This window comes from Gymnodraco acuticeps, unplaced genomic scaffold (assembly GCF_902827175.1).
Source record: "Gymnodraco acuticeps unplaced genomic scaffold, fGymAcu1.1, whole genome shotgun sequence".
NCBI classification, from domain to species: domain Eukaryota; kingdom Metazoa; phylum Chordata; class Actinopteri; order Perciformes; family Bathydraconidae; genus Gymnodraco; species Gymnodraco acuticeps.
In genome coordinates this window covers 312,620-335,560 of record NW_022990852.1, presented here as the reverse complement: position 1 = coordinate 335,560, position 22,941 = coordinate 312,620, and the positions used below count along the sequence as shown (strand labels likewise).

At 41.5% G+C, this 22,941-nt stretch overlaps 1 protein-coding gene across 1 annotated transcript in view; it reads right to left on the bottom strand.

Moving 5' to 3' along the window:
* Positions 1–22,941, bottom strand: part of LOC117557357 (ELAV-like protein 4) — a gene marked incomplete at its 3' end in the record, with an annotated part of 52,135 nt that overhangs the window by 10,874 nt on the left and 18,320 nt on the right. The window contains 2 exon segments of the mRNA XM_034233164.1: positions 14,403–14,453; positions 16,129–16,375. Of these exon segments, the coding sequence (XP_034089055.1) occupies positions 14,403–14,453; positions 16,129–16,375 (298 nt within the window).

The window sequence follows — 22,941 nt, the reverse complement described above, 5'->3', positions numbered from 1 at the left end:
AACTAGAGCTGTGCGGGTTGTTGGATTGCCCTTACAGACTGCCTGTAGATGCAGATGTATGGAAAAACGACTCTCGAAAGTAGCCTTCGGTCGATTTGGGCAGCATCTACGTCTATCTTCTGGAAACACCAGGTGAATATCCCACTTGTCACAATAATATTATCATGCCAATGCATATATGTGGTATTTTAGAGTTGACTATATTGATTAAGGCAATAGACTATGATATTCAGGTTGCACCTCGCGTGAAATGGCGGATACCGGAAGTACGGTGCCGCCCTTGGCCCAAAACCCGTATGTGTGTGTGAAAGAATGCCGTTTACACTGTATAGATTCATCTGTTTATAGCTTATTTATAATTATTCTATTTATAATAATTCCATTTATAATTATTCTTATTATGTAGATTCCTGCACTGCTATTTTGCACTTCTGGTCAGATGCCTAAACTTACATTTCGTCACTAGTACTACGTAATGACAATAAAGTTGAATCTGAATCTGCTATGAGCTATGAGCTATGTCATTTCATACTGATTGTAGCATTTCCCTCCGAATAATGGTCGTAGGCTTTACTTTACTGATTAATTAGAATTGATTTGTAACTCCAGACCCAACGTAAGAGCTTGAGCCTCTTCGGGGGGTGCTAACATTTAAATATACAGTCCGTTCTTCTCTTTCTCCGCCGTTACATAGAAGATATTACTTTCTCCGTCACGTTGTTTTCAAAAGCAGTCAGCAGTTGGGTTTTCTCCCGGAGGCCAAGGGAAGCCAGGCTTCCCCTGTTTTTTCGGATTGTAGTTAAATTTAAATAAATAAATAAAAACACTTTGTTTTGTTTCGATAATTCTCCTTTGCTGTGTGTTGCTGCCGGCCCGTCTCTCCCCATTCTCATTGAGTATTTTACAAAGAGTGAAACAAACAGCGCCCCTCTAGATGTTATGGTGAAACAGTAGATTGCACTCTCTGTTGCGAGAGGAGGCCAGCCGAATCTGGCTTCCCTTGGTGAAAAAAAATGGAGGGATTGACCAATCAGATGAGGCCCACGTGATGCCCCTGCCAACCTGTGATTGGTCAGGGCCATGCCAAGGGAAGCCAGCCGCCTCTTGCTTCCCTTCAGAGGCGGCTGGCGATTTGATTGGACACTGCCATCCAATCAAATCACATCAACATCAGTTTTAATACTGTAACTGTCATCACCGCCGTTAGAAATTATCAAGCAAATGAAGCATTATGGAGGGTGGAGATTTGGCGTACTTAATCAAACATAACTTTACTAAACTTCCGCTACAGCAGCAACTGAAAATTAAATCAGATGACAGGCCAATGCCCGCACTCGAGCTGTGTGTACACAGAGGAAAAAGGGAGAGAATCGGACGTTCAATGAGGATAATTATGTCCGCACGGAGTGGCTAACTGGAAGCGCTAAACTTCAGCGTCTATTTTGCTGGCCATGTCTTCTTTTTGACAAGGATTCGTGCTCCCTGAACAATCCTTGGGCAACTTCAGGATTCATCGACCTGTCACGGGCAATTGAGAGGCACGGTAAATCCAAAATCACATAGATTGTGTGATTGTCTGCATTAAATTAATAAGGAGAGAGTTTCAGCTGGAGAGTGCGTGCGGACCTTTCGGTTAGATAACAGGCGTGTGCAAGTCCTGCATCTGTGTGATACAAATGTGTGTAAAATGATACCGGGCGCTGTAATCACTCATCTGGTTACGTTATTGACCCCCCGACCCAACAAATGGGCTTCCCCTACATTTTTCCCCACGCCACGCTACTGCCTGTCAGCCGGGTTAACTTGCCTTCAAAATAAAAGCATACAAATGAAACAGGAAGTTCACCTAAATTACATTATAAGATATATATAAAACTGCAACGAAAGCAACAAAAACAATGCAACATCCCCTTCAGTCTCAAATAACACAAATATTGTTATCTACACCGATCTTCCAATTATGAAACAGACGCTGCGCTGTGTTGTCAAGTTGGTGAAGATGTTTTTTTATTTGCATGTGTATTGGGACATTTATGTTCTTGCATCGTTTAGGTCAGGGGTGTCAAACTCAATTTCATCACGGGCCACATTCACATTATGGTTGCACTCAAAGGGCCGGTTGTAACTTTAAAGACTATATAAAAAATACATATAGAAATATTTAATATATGTAAAATAATGTATTATTACATTATTGCCTCTGCATTGGATTATTATCGGATAGGGTAATAACTTCATAATTAACTACGTCTGAAAGTAGAAGTCTGGGGCAAATAATTGCAAGTCTCTTCAGTGAGAATGTCAGAAAATGATTTAAAAGAAAAGCCAAATTCTGAAAAAAAAGTAACATTTTGGGAGAAAAAAAATCTAAATCTGAGAAAAAGTCAAATTCTAAGAAAAAAGGCATATTTTGATAAAAAAAGACACATTCTGAGAAAGTAGAATGTAACCCTATAATAAACATTATATTTTTTGCAAGCTCTTATAAAGCTCTTCGCGGGCCGGATTTGGCCCCCGGGCCTTGAGTTTGACACCCCTGGTTTAGGTTGTTAAGTGTTTTGGGACCCCTGGTCAGCCACCAGTTGACCAACAACTAATTGACCATATAGATCGTAGTTGACGAAGACCAATTAATAAAACTAAGACGATTAGTTAGTAACCGTCGAGGGGGTAGCTCTAGTTTTTCCATATTGTATACGTTCAGGTACCACTTTACTGTAGCACTGCATTGCTTTATCACACAGTGCCAAGTAATATTACAAACACACAATCACATGCGAGTGGGGAGTGAGGAGGAGGAGGAGACTAATTTGGAGCCACTTCCACTATTTTCGTGTTGCTTTTGTACAATCAGACATCAATTGTAGGGAGGTGGGCATGCTTTCAGTGGAAACACCACTGCTGTTTTTAGTAAGTAGCTCTTCGCTGAGTTTGCGGGGCTTTATGAGTGACTAAGCCATTATTTGTGTCCTGAGGAGCAGCAGGTTGCTCAATGTGTGAGATGAGAAAATGAGAGTACTTCGAAGCTAGTGTCCTGCCTGCTGGCATCGTAATTCCACCTTCTCTATTTCCCCCTTCTGTGCACACAAACAAGTGAACATCCACACAACATACCTATATGCAAAATTACATATAGGTACATGAATGGAAGTATGCGAGGCTACACAGCAGCACTCAGGCATCAAATCAAGTTTAACATATTCACTGTGAGGCGCGCGCTGAGGTAAAGAATAATAAGCTGTAAGGTGCACATAGAAAGAGACTCCAGTTGCATATTGCCTGTCATTATTTTCCACCTTTTGTGTTGTATTATGTGACTAAGAGCCCTGTACCGCAGACATGAAAGCATCTTCATCTCCTGCTATCATCAGCCAAGGCTCAAACAACACTATGGACTCTTTGATGTGGAGTGGGAGCTAGCAAATGAAACACATAGAAGCCTCTTTTTCACTCTGTGCCTTCCTATTGTTCCTGCTACTACTCTCTAAAGTCTAGCTGTTCATCTTACAGTTAATTTGAACTGCTGACAATACAGTTAACATAATGTTTTACTTCTGTTGGCGGCGCAACTGCCAACATGTGAAATTATTTGTCCAATTAATCACATCTTTGTCTTGTGTTCCTGTGAGAATATATTTCCATAACAAAAGAACGTTGTGTAAGACATGCAGCCCAATAAATAGTAAAAGATCTGCATTCATTTCGAAGCAATCTAACAAAACAAAATGTGATTTAGTTGTGACCCAGCGGTGGAGTCAGGCTGTCTTTCAGGACTCAGGGGGAACAGAAGCTTCAGAAGGAGGGGAGTTGCAGCTTTCAGGGATCATCAGAGCCATCAGCCGCTGACGCTAACACACCTTGAGAGGACCAGCCTCTTCTCCTCTCAAAGAGGCAAATCGGTTCGGTCAGTCTTGGATTTAGCGACATTTTAAGATGCGGCTGAGGGACAAAAACATTTCAATTTGTCAAAATAAATGTGTCACAGTCACTGCTTCCATCCTCTGAAGCTCTGCCCCTTGCTGCCGTAGCAACTTTAAGGTAGAGCTATTTTTGATCAGCCAACATTTGAAAGGGTGCCCTGTCACCAACTTCACGTCAGAATACACTTCACTTACCTTGAAGAGGGTCAACTCCATAAGAAATGGAGAGTTAGCAAAAACAAGAGAACAGAAAGGGAACAAAAGACTTCAGTGCTTCACATACCGGCAGTACAGTGAAGGCATATCATGTGGCATGTATTGAGACCGCTTAAATAACGAAATTCATAAACAGAGCCGCGTCCCCCGCACATGCATCTCCTGTAGATCCCGCTCCCACTCACTCATTCAACACATCTTTCCCTCCTGGGTTGCCAAGGTAGCAGCCACTGTTGCAGTGAGGAGGCTCCCACTCTCCGTTCCCAAGGCCCTGCTTCCACCAACACACACACACACACACAGACACACACTTGCCCACGTAGAAGCTCAGGGACAAACACAGGAGATCCGCCTCCTCGTGGTGGCTCCCTGTAGCCGGCAGTGTGTGGGCAAGTTGGCCGAGAGAGAGAAGGAGAGCTGACAGACGGAGAACCCGTTAAGTCTTGGATAACCCCGTTACGTCACGATGGCGGAGACACATCTGTATCTGTTTGGACTCCCTCTTCGAGTGAGCTGTCCAATAAGCCCTCAGCCGTGCACATGCTGGGGACAGAGGGACTGACTGGGGTTGCAGTCCAAAAGTATTATTTGCAAAGAAAGATTTCCAATCGAGTTAGATTAACCCAAAAAGCATGATGTTAGCATTACATACAAATATCCATCCATTACCAAAGAAAATATATAATGCAGAACCACAATGACGCACAAATCGTCCGTTCACTGACACAACCGATCTTGCCCTACAAATGCGTCTCCTACGGTGCTCATTTTCCATCTTCTGCCATATCTTGCTAAAGTACTTATATGTTTTGAACTTTCAAAAAAATGTTAAACCAAAAGGCTAACTATATAGAAGTTTATGAAGCCTGCATGAAACAACTTGATGAGAAGGCACTAGGAGGAGTATCTAGATGTGCTTTTAGTAGTCAGTGTGCAACAAAAGTTAGTGGTTTTAATATCAATTACGTCCGTTGCGTCATCACCATATCGCTCAGTTTAAGTGGTCATTCTCTTTTCCCAAGTCCTGATGAAATCTTCCAAACATCTTTCCTAAACTCAGTCGCCTTTTTCACGGAAGTGCTTAGAGAAAGTAGGACCTGATTTTTCTAGCTTGGCTCTCTCATGCCCAGGTACAAGGCGAACTATGGGAGGTGTGTGGCGCAGTAGGTTGTGCGTTGGGAACAGGTTCAAACCCCACTGCAGTCAGCATGTCGTTGTGTCCCTGAGACACTTCACCCCAAATTGCTCCTGTGGGGATTGTCCACAGTGTTGAGTATGTAAGTCGCTTTGGATAAAAGCGTCTAACAAATAATGTAATATACAAGTTTATGAAGCCTGCATGAAACAACATGATAAGAAGGCACTAGGAGGAGTATCTAGATGCACTTTTAGTAGTCAGTCTGCAGACAAATGTACATCCGTTGCTTCATAACTATGTCGCTTAGTTTAAGTGCAGGCATTCTCTTTTCCCAAGTCCTCATTGTGGGGGAAACTTCTGTGTAGCAATGCAGAAGGAGTCACCGACTCAAAAGGAGACACGGGGAGAGCTGGAGCTTTGATGGCAAACACTGACGGGTTTATTTGGAGCTTCGGCCGGAGAATTCACAAAACAAGTCAAAGAGTCAGAGGTTCTGACTTCACGGTAGAGTTGCCACGTCAACTCTGAAGAACTCTACCCCAGACCCGTGTGTTTAGTTCAGAGAGAATCATCAACATGCTGCATAACAAGATAGAACTAACACCTCTGTCAGCTGACGCCAACAGGCAGGAGCAGGGAGACAGAACACTGAGAGCAGCAGCCCAGGTTACAGGTGCGTGCGCTCAGTCAGGACAGAACTGATCAACTGGGTCAAAGTTATGGGCCTCGGGACATATTTCCCCAACACCGATGAAATCTTCTCAACATCTTTCCTAAACCCAGTGACTTTTTTCACGGAAGTGCTTAGAGAAAGACGTAAGACCTGATGTAGGAGCCAAAATGCGTTTATTATTTGTATTATTATTATTTGTTGAGCACTTCCGGTAATTGTCACATGGGTGTGTTTTGTGTGTTTCATGTCGAGTGCGATTTTCTGTTGACCGTTTTTGTCCCTATAGTTATTGTGTTTTTGTTTATTAAATATCGTCAAACCATCTTAGCCTATAGCCACGCTTAGCATCTCGGCGACTCAAGCTAAACTGGAAATTGAGCCGCCACACCTGATTTATTTTATTCGTACATTTCCAACCTAGTTTGGCTCTCTCATGCCCAGGCAAGGGTCGCTGATGGTGGAGGGTCGGAGGGCGAGGAAACGGCCCGAGGCTCAGTCAGTCTCTGGATCTGACGCTGACACAGGGGACAGAAACAACCTCTGTGTCCCCTGTAAAGGGCGCTCAGAATGAGAGGGGACAGAGGCTGAAGGTGGGGTCGCAGGAGGAGCAGTTCAGCTCTCCTGGTGTCCCGAACAGAGAGGAAGAGGAAGGTGGGGGAGCTTAGAGGAGAGAGAGAGGACATTCTCGGGACTCTGAAACTTTAATGTGTCTGCACTTCTAAACCTGGCAGCTATCTTAATACCTGGCTTTGGAGATGTCAAATCCTTTTTCCATCTGTTCCCCTGTCAGCTTTGTTCACGCTATCTCCAGCCTTCAGCCCGTCTCGGGTGAGCCGTATGTCAGATACAAACACAGCACCAGATTTCCCTCGGCAGGATTTAGCAAAGAAGAAGTGAGTAATGGTTTGTCACCATACAGAAAAACATGGTGTTGTTTAGGCGTTTTGGAAGGCGTCGGTCTCACAGGACAAACGCAGGAAGTTTTGTTCCCATCACTCTGTAGAGAAGATGTGAAAACAGCTTGACGTATATTTCAGAAGCAACAAAGAGATGTGGTTAAACTGAGGTGAGGTTCTGTTCCCTGGTAGACTCACTGTCTTTGTGCAGGAGCTAAACTCCACCCGGCCGGGGTTAGATGTGTTGCTGGAGCTATATGTTGATTTATAAGTTAAACAATACTTTTTTCTGCTTTTATCATTCATTCATCATTTTTATTTAAGTTAATTACAGTTTGTTATGCTTTTATTTTGAATGTAGCTTTGCACACCTGGATATTGTGTGTGTGTTGGAGACAGGTGGTGCTGGGATTAGTGCACCAGTATAGGCATATGGTTCTATACCAGGTAAGGCTACAGGAATTAATGTAAAAACCTTTGATCTTTGTTCATTTGCTTTTGGAATAAAATGCACAAATGCCTAGACTTCGGATTTGACCCGGCGCAATCAGTACAGACCATAGTCTCATTTGTATGCATATATTTAGCTTTCCACTTCTAAATGATAGGGGTGTAACGGTTCACAGAAGTCACGGTTCGGTTCGTACCTCGGTTTGGAGGTCACGGTTCGGTACAACAAGAAAAAGCAAAAAAAAGTCCCAAATGCATAATTCCAGGTTTGTTGTTATTTATGTTTGAACAGTAGTGCAATTCAGTTTAAAAATAAAGAACTCTGACATTTTGAATAATGAACTGTATTAAACAGTTAAAAACAAACCTTACACGGTACACTCAGATGGCCATATTATCTATAATGGCTGATGTCAAACAAAAAGGTTTCATCAAGCTGTAAAACTAAAAATAATGTCTTGAAAATATGACATAAATAATAAGAAAGTGTTTCAAGAGCGCAAAGTCGTTGAAAAACATATGCCAAAAGCTTCCGTTATCTATTTTGGTCTCATGGCTTTCATGTCTATTGGCTTCTTAAAAACAGCGGGGATCAGCTGTTGAACTGCTGCTGTCTTTTGCCGGGCTCCGGTGATTGGCAAATCTGGGTGATGGCTTCTGATATGATTTAGCGAGTGTTACCATTAGCATACAGCACCGCTGTCTAATAACGCCGACACACCGTCCTCGTCCGATCCACCACTCGCACTTCATCGTTATTGTAGTCCACAGGGAACCCGAAATGTTCCCACACAGCTGATTTAAAAGAAGCAGGTGGGTTCTAGCTCCTGTGTGTTATCTGAAATCGCCATACTAACTTTTCTTCTTCTTGTATTTTGTTCGTTTTGTGGTTGTGTTTCTTCTTGTTCTTCATGTGTTGTTTAAGGGCGGCTGGCAAACAGCTTTTAGGCGCAATACCGCCCCCTGGATTATAAATAGTGTAGTGGATACTGCCCTGAATGACAGACTTTTTTCCCACTCGTAAAAAAAAAGAGGCGTATTCGTCGTGTGACTGCGTGTGCCGAACCGTGACGTCTGAACCGTGACGGCCCGTCCACACAGCGGCGTGCGTTGAAGCTTCCAACGCTTCTGCCCATTCACTTTGAATGGGGTGACGTCACTTTTAGCCGAACTGCATTTTGGGAAGCGACGTGGAGCGTTGCTGGCGTCAAAAGTTGAGCAATGTTCAACTTTTGACGCCTCGACGGAGGCGTCAGCCAATGAAATCCCGTTTATTCAAATCTGCCAGTACAATTGCTAGCCAATCAAACCGCGTGTATGCTGGGAGAGACTACGCAGGTCATTTCCTCATATTCAAAAAAATTGAGGGAAATTTCCTTGTAGCGGTAGAGAATCACCCGGTGCTGTATGATCAGTCTCTGTTCATCTACCGGGATACAAACCGGAGGAGCGAGGCATGGAGGGAGGTGGCAGAGACAGTGGGTGAAACTGGTAGGTTTTCGCCTGTTTGGGGATTTTATATCCAGTTTACTTCGTTTTAACATTGCTATTGCTTTGTATGTCGGGGGCGGGAGATTCATGTGATTGGTTGTTGGTCGTGTTGCTCGCAAAAAATCCCCAAGCTTCAGATACGCCCACCTCCAAGCGTCAACGCACGCTGCTGTGTGGACGCTCCGTGACGGTACGGGACGGATACCGTTACACCCCTACTAAATGACAAACATTGCTTTTTCAGAATGTTCTGTTTTATGACTTTACAGTACGTTATGTGTATTCTGCGTTTGTGTGGGCACTTGATGTTCCATAACTGAAATGTAAAAAAAAAAAAGTAATGTGAGTTTGCTGCCGGGACCACAGTGCGTGCAAAGGAAGGCGATGTTTTCCTGCACCTTCAGTATATAAATACGGAGTACCTGTCCTTATATAAGCTTTGGGTTGGCAGCAGGTATTCATATTGTCTGTCAGAGCGGCTCCTCCACAGCTGACATCACAGTCCATCTATTTTTCATAGCCAACATCTGCTTGGCTTGCTACATTGTCATTATGATTTGCATCAGTTCCCCAGATTCCATGTATAAAACCCACACATGGAGGCTGACTGGAGTCGTGTGCAAAGGCTTCAGTCGGGGATTACTCTACATGGTTTGATGTAGAGATGAGATAATTTGATCGGCATACAAACAGACACAAATCAATTCAAAGTTAGCTGCTGAAAGTTGGCAACGAGAAAAAGCTGCTAGTACGAAACCCAGCAGCCGTTAAACATGGTGATTTGTTTACGCAACAATCAAATCATAATAATATCCTTCTGTAATTATTAGCACGACGTGAGCATCTAAAAAAGTGTTTGTCAATGAAAATATGGAATCAATTCTGTCAGCATGAAAAGCAATTTCCTTTCCCCTCGGGGTCCTTATGAAAACAAATGCATTCATTTCTCCAGCAGAAAGGCAGCTGATGCAAAACATTATCCCCCAAAAAATGACTTACTGATGAGGTTCAGTCAACTGTGTGTGTGTGTGTGTGTGTGTGTGTGTGTGTGTGTGTGTGTGTGTGTGTGTGTGTGTGTGTGTGTGTGTGTGTGTGTGTGTGTGTGTGTGTGTGTGTGTGTGTGTGTGTGTGTGTGTGTGTGTGTGTGTGTGTGTGTGTGTGTCATGTATAGAAGTGCTGATTTAATATTTCCAGGTCTACATGGATTTTTCCAATCTCGCAATAATAGAAAACATGTTTTTTTTCCCACTTATGTCTTGGTAAGGAGTGGTTGCTTCCACTTTTGCTCAAGATGAGCTTTCAGACGGTCAATTTGCTGCTTAAATGTATGTTTTTGTTCCTTTTTTAAAGAAAGAAAGAAAGAAAAGGATGAAGAGTGTTTTAAGTGGAACCATCTTTTGTGCAAAGCAACTCGAAGCCTTCATGCCCTTGACATCGAGTATTTGTACATGTTCATTCAGATATCTTCTCCAGAGGAGGCAGGAATGACATGTGGAGGATTGTGTGAGTGTGTGTGAGCTGCAGCTAGGTGCGTGTTAGCTATCCCTAAATAAAAGATGAACCTGCATGTCCCAGCCCTGTTATGAGAGCATCAGGCAGAGGATTTGGGGGGGGGGGGGTGTAAAGAGGCATAAAGGTAGGTGAGCAATGTGTGGAGCAGGACACTAAGAGGTGGCTTTTTTAAAGGTCACCTATTATGCAAAATCCTCTTCTTCATGTCTCTTCTACATCAACATGTGTCCCCTCTTCTTCATGTCTCTTCTACATCAACATGTGTCCCCTCTTCTTCATGTCTCTTCTACATCAACATGTGTCCCCTCTTCTTCATGTCTCTTCTACATCAACATGTGTCCCCTCTTCTTCATGTCTCTTCTACATCAACATGTGTCCCCTCTTCTTCATGTCTCTTCTACATCAACATGTGTCCTCTCTTCTTCATGTCTCTTCTACATCAACATGTGTCCCCTCTTCTTCATGTCTCTTCTACATCAACATGTGTCCCCTCTTCTTCATGTATCTTCTACATCAACACGTGTTCCCTCTTCTTCATGTCTCTTCTACATCAACACGTGTCCCCTCTTCTTCATGTCTCTTCTACATCAACATGTGTCCCCTCTTCTTCATGTCTCTTCTACATCAACATGTGTCCCCTCTTCTTCATGTCTCTTCTACATCAACATGTGTCCCCTCTTCTTCATGTCTCTTCTACATCAACATGTGTCCCCTCTTCTTCATGTCTCTTCTACATCAACATGTGTCCCCTCTTCTTCATGTCTCTTCTACATCAACATGTGTCCCCTCTTCTTCATGTCTCTTCTACATCAACATGTGTCCCCTCTTCTTCATGTCTCTTCTACATCAACATGTGTCCCCTCTTCTTCATGTCTCTTCTACATCAACATGTGTCCCCTCTTCTTCATGCCTCTTCTACATCAACATGTGTCCCCTCTTCTCCATGTCTCTTCTACATCAACATGTGTCCCCTCTTCTTCATGTCTCTTCTACATCAACATGTGTCCCCTCTTCTTCATGTCTCTTCTACATCAACATGTGTCCCCTCTTCTTCATGTCTCTTCTACATCAACATGTGTCCCCTCTTCTTCATGTCTCTTCTACATCAACATGTGTCCCCTCTTCTTCATGTCTCTTCTACATCAACATGTGTCCCCTCTTCTTCATGTCTCTTCTACATCAACATGTGTCCCCTCTGTGGAAAGAGACTCTGAAAGTTTCAGGAACAAAGATTCTCTCTCTTTTTGATCCATTTCTATAAAAACCTGTCTGAAAATGAGCTGATCAGATTTTGGCCACTTTATGATGTCATAACGATGTGTTGTCTTGTGTAACCATTAGCCAATCAGCAACCAAGGTAACCCCCCCCCCCCCCCCCCCCCCTTATCACCTGAATCTCCTCCTAGAGCACCATTGAGTTCTTTGTAACCAAATGTCTCTCAGAGGGGCGTGGGGAGGGGCTCCTTATTTTCATCTGAAGTAACAGACAGAGAATCAGCACTTTGGAAACAGGGCTGAAACAGAGGGGATTATGGGTAATGCTGCAATGATCTGTTTGGTGTTTCAGCCAATCAGAGACAGGCTCTGTATATATCTGAGACCTGTGATATATTGATGAAAAATAGTGTAATAGTCGACCTTTAAGTGGGTCAGGGTGACAGACGCCTGCTCTCACCTGTCCGTCACTCTGTATGTCCCGCCCCTCATGTGTTCACAGCTCATCAGAAAACACTCACAGGTCTGGCAGGTTGCAAACACTGATACTGTGCGATGTGAGCAAATACCAACTATGTGCAATATATATATGTGCCGTTAATAACTGTGCAATATATACCTGGCTGCTAAAACTGTTACAGGATGTGTATTTTGTAAATTGTGTAATTTTTGTTATGCATGCTTCTTAGGTAACATTAAGCTGTCTTTGGCTCTTTTCTGCTGTAACAATGCAAATCTCTCCTCTGTGGGACTAATACAGGTTTTCTGATCTGATTCTGATGACTGACTGGGTGTATCGGACTGTGTTTAAAACAGTAATGCTATCACAAACAGTACGATATAATGTGAAATACATTCAGTGAACGCGGGGGCAGAATACTTCAAAACTAGGAAAGATTAAATAGTGAAACTCTTATCCAAGTATCTATATTTAAGGTTTTCAGAAAGTTAATTTATTTAACATTTTAAACTTTGTTTTATACTCTAAGTCTCTTACTCTTCACACTGCATAATACTACAGTAGGAATGCCTTCATATTTTCATCAATATTAATAATGTCTCGCTACAGACTAAACTAACTATCCTCGAGACATACTGAAGATTCCAGCTGAACAAAAAAGACTCTTTCATTCCTCAATCTCGCCTCAGATATAAATGTGTAATTATTGAAGCAAAAGTGAATATTTATGACATCAGAATATTTATGAAAGACAGAATAGCTGCAAAACATAATCATTTTTCAGTCAACTATCAACATTGTTGTGCTAACTATTTAAAAATCAATAAATTGGTTTGAGTAATTATTTAAATAAAAATCGAAATTGTCTGTTTCTAAATGCTTCTTCAATGGGAATATGTTATAGTTGCTTTGCTCTTCTTTGACATAGCTATACAGGTATCTAGCTATATCATATAACCTACATATCATTCATTTCAATTGTTGACAAGACGTTTAATGACCTCATCTTAGTTTACTTTTACGTTAACTAATTGATAATGTTTTGGGAAACCAGTGCATTTAGTTAAGTGACAGTGTAGATCAGGGGGGTCAAACTCAATTTCATTGCGGGCCACATTCGCATTATGGCTGCACTCAAAGGGCCGGTTGTAACTTTAAGACTATATAAAAATACATATACAAATATTTAATATATAAAATAATGTATTATTACATTATTGCCTCTGCATTGGATTATTATCGGATAGGGTAATACCTTCATAATTAACTACGTCTGAAAGCAGAAGTCTAGGGCAAATAATTGCAAGTCTCTTCAGTGAGAATGTCACAAAAATGATTTTAAAAGAAAAGCCACATTCTGGAAAAAATGTCTAAAAAAAAGTGACATTTTGAAAAAAGAAAAGTCAAATTCTGAGAAAAAAAGTCAAATTTGAGATGCATTGTGGGACATGTAGTTTATGGGCAACGTGCCTCTGTAAAGTAGCATGTAACCGTATAATAAAATCATATTTTTTGCAAGCTCTTGTGGGGCCACATAAAATGAAGTCGCGGGCCGGATTTGGCCCCCGGGCCTTGAGTTTGACACCCCTGGTGTAGATGGAGGGAGACAGAGGTGACTACAAGCAGTGAATTGTCAAAATGTACTGATATTTTATAGACCTAAAAACCTAATCAAGAAAAAAAGAAACTGATTAATCTACATGATACTAATCGATAGTTGCAGACTTGTATAAATGCCCCCAAAAAATGTCTTCTCTTTACCCAGCATGCCTCTCTTTACCCCCCCCCTGCTTCCTAACCTGGCTCTTAAAGACTTGGATGAGAGGATAAAGCCTCTTGGCGTTAGAAGAGGGGCTCGTGCTTTGTTAGCCTAAAAGTTTGCACGGGAAAATTGCACCCATGGGAGAGCGGAGCAGGAATACACCACGGAGTAGACAGGGGTAGGGTAGGAGTTATTTTTAACTTTTTTGTTGCGTTGATGCTAAGTCATCAGAGTCCTTGTAGTGCCGAGCAGAGAAGAACCCTAAATGGTTTCAGAAGTGAGCGAACAAACATTTCTCTTGCTTTCCACATTCAGGTTTTTTAAACTCCTTCCAAATATCTGCTGCTTGAGGAGAGGAGAGAACCTGCTGATGGTGATGGTGATAGCATGTGGTATCTAAGTGTTATTTTTGTACATAGTGTCCTCCATTATCCCGGTGTATCAGGCTCCATTTTGTGGCCCATTACTGAGGAAGAGGAAGATGGTTCTAGAGAGGAGTGCTTCAAAGAACAGAAGGCTGGGCAAGTGGCCATTTCTGCTTTAAAATCATCATCTCTATTGGCCTTTTGGTTGTACTTAATCTATTACAGGAATTTGGTGATGATGTTTTCGTGTTTATCCGTGCATGTGTGTGTGTGCGTGTGTGTGTGAGTGTGTGTTTTGCCTTGCCTGCTATCGGGGAAAGGCTCGGTGATCCACGCTGCCTGCCAGCCTGGTGCTCTTTAATGAGATTATCAGGAGAAGAGTGTCAGTAAGTAGGATCTAAAATGAAAGCCATTATGGAGCATTATCACAGAGCCGCACCCCCTCCCTCCCCCGATCCATCTGCTGTATGGCCGCCCACACACACACACACACACACACACACACAGCCACTACGCCCAGATTACAGCCATGATTAGCGCCGCGAAGTGCTGCTTAATTTAAAACACCTCTGGAGAACATGTGGCGCTTTGCTGACTCACAGCGCTTGAACACACATGGCGAAGATATGGATTACTTTACTGTAGAAGACAATACGTGGGCTGTGTGTTTGTGTACACTTGTGTGAAGTTTTAATATCATATTTAACTCTAAGGATGTGTGTCTACATTCAATTAATCACACAGCGACGTGTTGTATCCACACCTTTTGATCTCTTGTCAAAAGACTCGTAAGCTGTCTGTTTCATCACTATAACTACTTTATTATTCTTACATATCTACCGTTATTTGACTATGAATGCAAATATGATAATCAAGATTGTGACAGGTGAACAAAATAACTAAATAATTCAAGTTTGGCTTCCAGATAAAAGCGCTTAAAAATGAGTGGGAATTTACATTAATGCATACAGTATAGCAACTGGAGGGGATTTGAGACTTTGCAGACCATTTACATGCACACAAACCTATACAACACAAATGCATAATAGGACTCATGTAACATATGAAATATCAACTATTCAAAAACATGTATTTGTTGAATATTATACTTCAGAAGCAGGATGTTGTAGTGAATTGTTAGACCTTAATGAGCCAGATCAGGCCAGTTAAAATAGTAATCTAGAAAGCAATGTGATCCATTTCCTCTGTCCTTAGGATGCCTTTGTTGACTTGCAAAGCATATTTTCTCATTTCTCTCTACTTGTGAGCGTCACAGTGAAGTCCTTTTGATTTTCATGTTGTTTTGTGAAACACATGACTCGTTATAGGCTTAAAAACAATCCTTTTAAAGTGTCTTCTGCCTTTTCAAAACCTATTGGATGCACCTGAACTGATGTGAAAGCTAAGCAGATTATTTCCTTTAGTTCTCGATATTTAGATCAGGGGTGTCCAAACTACGGATCGGGGGCCAAATGCGGACCGTGGAACATTTGAATCGACCCTCAGCAAATTCAAAAAGTATAATGACTTCAGTATAATAAACTTCTGCTTGTCTTATATTGTACTTCTTAAATATATATGTTCAAATATATTACACAGTAGTATTCATGTGTTAATAAGTCCACTTTTCAAATGAAGTCAATTCAAGTTGAAAACAGGTTCTAACAAATCTAAGTTGATAAGAAAAAAGCCCAATAACTTATTTTCATAATAACCTTGAAACAAACCCTTCACATTTCCTCTTATTATAATCAATCTGAAGCTTCTGTTTTAAGGAATGAGCTGCTAATGAAATAAATGAAACCCTCTGGAGAGCTGTGAGGTGTGTTTTGCTTACAGCATTTTCAAGTATCAAGAATAATTGACCTACATTGGATTGATTTTTCAACTTCTAACTGAACTTATGAGGCAATATACCTCTCCGGAGTGGCCCAGCCCTTCGTATATGTTTCTGTATGTGGCCCTCGGTGAAAAAAGTTTGGACACCCCTGATTTAGACAAACACAAGCAGCAGTCTCTCCGCTGTGTACCTGTGATCTTGTCGCGGACCAGCTTGCAGGACTCGATCTCTCCGATGCTGCCGAACAGGCTGCGAAACTCCTCCTGGGTCATGTTCTGCGGCAGGTAGTTGACGATGAGGTTGGTCTTGCTGTCGTCGTTTGATTGGCCGGTCTGCATGGGCGAGGGGCAGCCGCGGCTGTTGGTGGTCGGCCCGTTGGACGTGTTGCCCCCCCCACTGGGGCCGTTTGTCACCGGAGCGTCCATGTTACTGATGATCTGAGGGCGAGGAGGAAGGGAAGAGATAGCACTCATTAGCAAAGGAAAGGCAAGGTTATTTATACAGCACCTTTCAACACAAGGCAATTCAAAGTGCTTTGCAAAAAGGAAAGACATCAAGAGCATTAAAAAACATATTATAAAATGGCATTTAAAAACACTCAAAGCAACATGAATTAAAGTGACAGTGCAGTGTGAGATACACACATCTGAAATGCTTAGCTCTGACTCTCAATGCTTGGCAGAAATAGTTTTCTTTGACATCACTTTCTTTCTTAACTTATACTTTAGTTATTTCAAGTGTTTCATGCTAAACGAACCCCCCTTTGGAAAATTCTAATCTGACCCCATGGTACCTTTTTAGTTTTCACCGAAACTATTCCTCTTTTTTAAATGCACATTAGTTAAGTTTAAGTTGTCTTTCTAGGACAAGGCAAATAAAGCACACTGAATATGTAGCAAGGCACGATGAAAGAGTGATTTATGTTGCATTAATCTGGGTGAAAAAGGTCTAGTCCCAGACATGGTTTGAATACAATACAGTGCATTCATGTTTTTAAATTGCAATACAATTATTTATGTATTCTACCTTACAGGGTTTCAAATGTAATAGCGTTATTATAGAACAATAGATTTTAAAATCATTCTCTCAGTTTGGAATACATAGCGGTATTTTTACTTAAACTACTAAAGTAAAAGTACTACATTGTCAAAGTGCTCTGTCACAAGCACTCAAAATGTTACTGAAGTAAAAGTACAAAAGCATGAAAATATACTTAAAGTACCAAAAGTAAAAGTATTTGTTATGCTGTAGGCTCATTTCAGAATTGTATATAATAATAATAATAATAATAGATTAATTTTGTTAGCGCTTTTACAGGTGCTCAAAGACGCTTTACAGATACAGATTTACAGATACAGTATATATTTAATTACTGGATTATATTTATCAGGGTATATGCAGGAATCCTGAAATCAATGTAATACCTTTAAAGACCTTTTTTAAGACCCTTCCCATACATTTTAAGACCTCATCTCCACTTGGAGTTCTAACCGGTTACCTTGGCGACACACTTCACCTCACATTGACTATATACAGTATTGATTGTCCTTCCTCCTTATCTTCCAACCATTTGGACGCAGACTTGCATTTCCCCATAACGATGTTGTTTAACAACCGGCGTAAACGGACCTTCGCGCTATCAAGCAGTGAGCGTGCGATGTCCTGTTCAGATGACGTCAAACCCAACGGGATGCCATCAATAAACTACACAGAATCACACTACACACCTACGCCATGATTACATTCAGGCACACTGTAGAATACAACCTTTCTGGACCATTTATATACTTATTGAAAACAAGATACAAAATGTAACACCTTGGAAAATGCCGTTTAATACTTTTTAATAGCCTTCATTTTCTCTAAATTGATTTATCAACTTTTAATACTTTTTAAGACCCCGCGGACACCCTGAGTAATACATATGCATTTTTAGGTTAATATTATACTATGTTGTAAATTATATACATTTGTCAACCAACAATATTTTAAAATGTTTCTGTTATTGTCGGCAGAGTTACAAATTAGTAGAAATAGTGCTTTATAACAATATTAGATTTACAGGATTTTGCATTAGTGATTCAGTGCCTGACTCAATAAAAAACAAAAACGTACTTTGAATTGCTAAAAAGTAGTATTTGGGAATGACAATGTGTTCAGTGTTAATTTTGTGAGTAGTAGTTCTGTCACCACATGATCAAACAACATCTAATATCTAATTAAACACTAACATGAAATCACAAACTAAACGTAAACACGCAGAACATGCCACATGTCGAAACATCGATAGAAACGACACAGAGAGGATACACATCTAAATATTTATGAAGCCAGTAAGAGGCATCTCTAAATGTTCCTCTGAACGCAGCTGAGGATTGTGGGAGGGGCAACAAATGACTGACTGCTGATTCTGAGACAGAGACGTGTGCGTTTTCTTATCGGGTTCAGCAGAGCATCTCAGGATCAAAGTGTTCAAACGCACCAACTGTGAGCTGGGTGCGAGGAAACAGCAAAGGGGGAGTGAGAGTGAAAAGTCGGGGGAGGAGGAGGAGGGAGGGTGCACTTTCCACCAGAGCACTCCGATACATATTTAATACAAATGCTTACTCTGAACTAACCTTAATCTTGAACGTGTGAGGGGGAATTATTCATACATTTGCATAGAAACATTTGTTTGATCGAATTAATGGCTTTTGTTGCACATGTGTGATTGTGTGTGTGTTGAGCGGATTTAAATTGTATATAAATTGTGGGAAGATAAGACAAAAAGAGTGAGCCATTCTGTCATGATTCATGCTTAAGTCGGGCAGCTAACTGTTAACCAAATAACTATTAAAGGGGCCTATTGGGCTCATTTTTTTAGGTTCCTATTTGTACTGAGACATGTCTCCATGCTTTAATGCGGGAAGAAATACTTGACAACCTCCCATCAGCAACAACAATGGAGCTAAAGGCGAGCGAGGCACTGCCCCCTGGAGCAGACACCAACTACGCAGTGTGGAAATGTCTAAACAGAATAAGATCTGGTGTTGGACGTGCAAAAGCCACTCTCGCCAAATGGGGATACCTAAATGACGGGGACGTTGTGTGTGACTGCGGCATTGAACCACAAACCATGCAACATCTCCTGATATGCCCCCTGCTGGAGCAACCCTGCACAACATCGGACTTGGCAGAGTTTAATGAGAAGGGACAGCAATGTGTTCAGCTGTGGCTGAACCACATCTAACCAAGCCACTGCCTTGTGGACACGATAAGAAGAAGAATGTTCAAAAAGCTCTTTATTTTTCTCATACTGCCTGTGCTGCAGCACCTCTTTTCACCCTCTGTCTGAAACCAGAGCCCAGTCTGCACTGATTGGTTAGCCGGCCATGATTTATAGAGGCGAAGTCCCGCCCATCTACTTCCGCTCCATGGGACCTTATTTCTGAAAAAGTATGTATTGAAGTCAATGGAGAGAGAAAGCTTATCTTTCCATCCCGTTTGAATTGTGCCACGAATTACACATATGATGTTATATGATGAAATAAGGTCCCATGGAGGAAAGGGAGGGACTTCGCCTCTCGATAGAGATGTCCCGCCCCTATCAATGTGTTGGAGCGCTAGCCAATAGAAGGGCGAGTCTCACATAGTCATGTTACTATGTTCCAGAAGTAAACAAAGGAATCTAATTTGCCTTTACAGACCATTTACATGCACACAATAACACACTACAGGAGAGGGAAAAGCCCCAATGCATAATAGGACCTCTTTAACTCGGTGTATCATTTTATTATCTTATTCTGTCGCTTTTCACTGTCAATATATTCTGTGCTCCCAATGCCTAGAAAAAGCCCCGTCCATTTAAACACAAACATACATCATGCTACACGAGCCCTGGAACCAACCGTCTGAAACCCAAATAAAGATTGAAGTAATAATTTATCCAATTCAATGAAACAGTAAAGTCATAACTAAAATCTCTCCCTTCCCCCTGTTCAGCCATTCAGCGCTCGGTCTATATTTAACCGTTCTTCAGAACACGCACACAGAGCTGGAAGCAGGGCTGGTTTTAGCAGAAACAGAACACGTAGTTTGCTCTATTTCTGGATGATCAAAAGGCTGGACCTGTGTTCTAATAATATATCTCAAAGCGTAATTTTAAAAAATTGTCCAGAAATAGTTTTCAAAAACCATTTGAGACATTTACAGTGCATGTTCTTCTTGGCTTTAATCATTTTACTTGTATCTAGTCTGCGTATAGTAAGCAGGGAGGATGATACATCAATAACAGGCATGCAAATAACTCTTACCAAACAAATACAATATCAATTTCCTATGTTCAATAGAATAAGAATGGCACCAATTACAAAAAGTAAAGAGTATGTCATTAATTGTAATGAAAATATCAAGATTTCTTAAAAATCCTGTAGTCTTTATTGCTTCAAACTGTATATATCTCTAACTGTAAATACCTGTGCCTATAGAGAACCGCAGTGACGCGTCCTAAAACCCGGAAGTAAACTCCTTCCGGTTCCTCCAATTCAATCTCTCCATAGGGTTTAGGAAAATAGCTGGAAATAAGGTCTGTGGTTGAGACTCATTGAAGAGACATATCACGTTTTGTTCTACATTAAATCCATCAGCAGTGACCCCACTGGTGATTTCTGAAGAGTTGACGTGTCTGAAAAACGATGGTTGTTACCAAGTGGCTGAATAGGACTACAGAAGTTGTCGAGGCCGTTGAACGTCATTACGCCGAATTTGTTTGCCCTGTTCTGCTTGAAAGCAAGTCCCTGCCTCCTGCAAAGTGTTCAAACAAACGCTTCAACTTGTACCATTTATAATCTATATGTTTGAATATGGATCTTAAGTCGGCGTGACGTTGAAGCAGCGACCCTGCTGAAGTTCGTTTATAGCATAACGTTAGCATTTTCTTCTTGCGACTAGATTTATGATTAGAAAATTATAAAAGTAGGATAGACATGTGGAGATTATCCGACTGAACAAAACGTGACCCGTCTCTTAAATGTGTCTCAACCACAGACCTTATTTCCAGCTATTTTCCAAAATCCTATGGAGAAATTGCATTGCGTTTTTGACGAAGGAACCGGAAGGAGTTTACTTCCGGGTTTTGTTGTAAAAATTGCATAAAGGGGCTCAAAATATCCATTTATCTCTGGTTCTAGGAAGACCTTTTAAAAAAGGCTATATTTCTCTATTGTTCATCTCTCCCTCCATCTCCTAAGTGTTTAGGAGTCGCCGCAAAAAACTGTCAGTCTTTAATCTGCTTCACACACACCCACAAACACACACACACACACGCTTGCATACGCGCAGAGAGAACAATGGGTCCAAGCCCACAGCAGAAAACAAACAGACAGGGAGATGTCTAAAAGCTCTCAAGATGAGAGCTGCATGCAAATTGTTCTTTTGACAGTATCCCTTCCTCCTCACTCACCACTCCACCACAACAGAGACACAGAGACCGACCGAGGAAGAGAGAGAGAGAGGAAGACAGACACGGAGAGAGAGGTAGCAGAGAACAGTATCCAGCCATAACAGAGTTGATTGGAGAGGGCCTTATTAAATCTGTTTACATTCCCCGCTGTGGTCCATTCTGTCGGAGAGACTTTCAACTCCATGGGACATTTTCTGAGGAGTCTTTCCACCAAAATGGCTGCTTCTAATTAACAGCGACCTGCCGAGTCCCAGTGGCCAATTATATCCCTCTCTCCCTGACCCTGCCCAACAGCATTTGTGCCGCTCAGCAGTCCACTTGATGTTGCTTGTGAACACGGTGCCCCCCCCACACACCCCCCCACTGTGCAGCCTAGTGCTGTGGACAGGAGCTCATGTCCTGCTGACTGAGGACATCTCATCCCTCGCTCCACCTCTCAGACTCGAGATGCAGCGCCGCGTTCTCACAAGTTGTAATTCCTCACATGTAGGAGAGGCTTCTGGATACGAGAAGTGCACGTGTGAGGCGGTGGGCATCATACGAATGTGCAGAGAGAGAGAGTCAGGTGGAATTTAAAAGGTTTATGATTGTAAGTCCAAAGATACCTGATGTTCATAAAACTTAAAGTGAAGCATCTTAAGAATGACATTCGATTTGGATTGACTAGGCGAGACATTATATATGACTTTTTATATTGAATCCTATATCTTGTGACACACAGTTGCGTGTCTTAATTGGAAATACAACACAATCTGTACAGAATATTTGATGTGAAGTATTTTGAGGGAACATCATTAAATGATTGTAGGGCTTTAAAATAAATCTGGATGAATACAGAAATATGATGTGTTGCGATACTCTTAACTATTCTCTCACACAGTTGTTATTATTAGCAGTATAAGAATGCAAAGACTAAGGGCAGTTTAGATTACACAAAAAGCATGAGGTTAAAGGGACTAAGAACATTACACATGTAGATACAGTGTTAAAAAAATATATATGTATTGATATTATATATCCCTTATGGAGACAGTAAGAAATTAGCTTTATCCCCATATGAAAGGCCTAACTTAAATAATGCTAAATACAGTTAGAAAATGAATAGGAGGGACTTACTTAACAATCAGCTGCCCATTCATTTTGCATTAATAGCTTATTAATATGTATTTATCACAGTATTTATTATGCTATATATTGTAGCAGGGTCTATGCAGGAATCCTGAAGTCAATGTAAGACCTTTTTTAAGACCCTCTCCATACATTTTAAGACCTCATCTCCACTTTGAGTTCTAACCGGTTACCTTGGCGACACACTTTACCTCACATTGACTATATACAGTATTGATTGTCCTTCCTCCTTATCTTCCAACCATTTGGACGCAGACTTGCATTTCCCCATAACGATGTTGTTTAACAACCGGCGTAAACGGACCTTCGCGCTATCAAGCAGTGAGCGTGCGATGTCCTGTTCAGATGACATCAAACCCAACGGGATGCCATCAATAAACTACACAGAATCACACTACACACCTACGCCATGATTACATTCAGGCAGACTGTAGA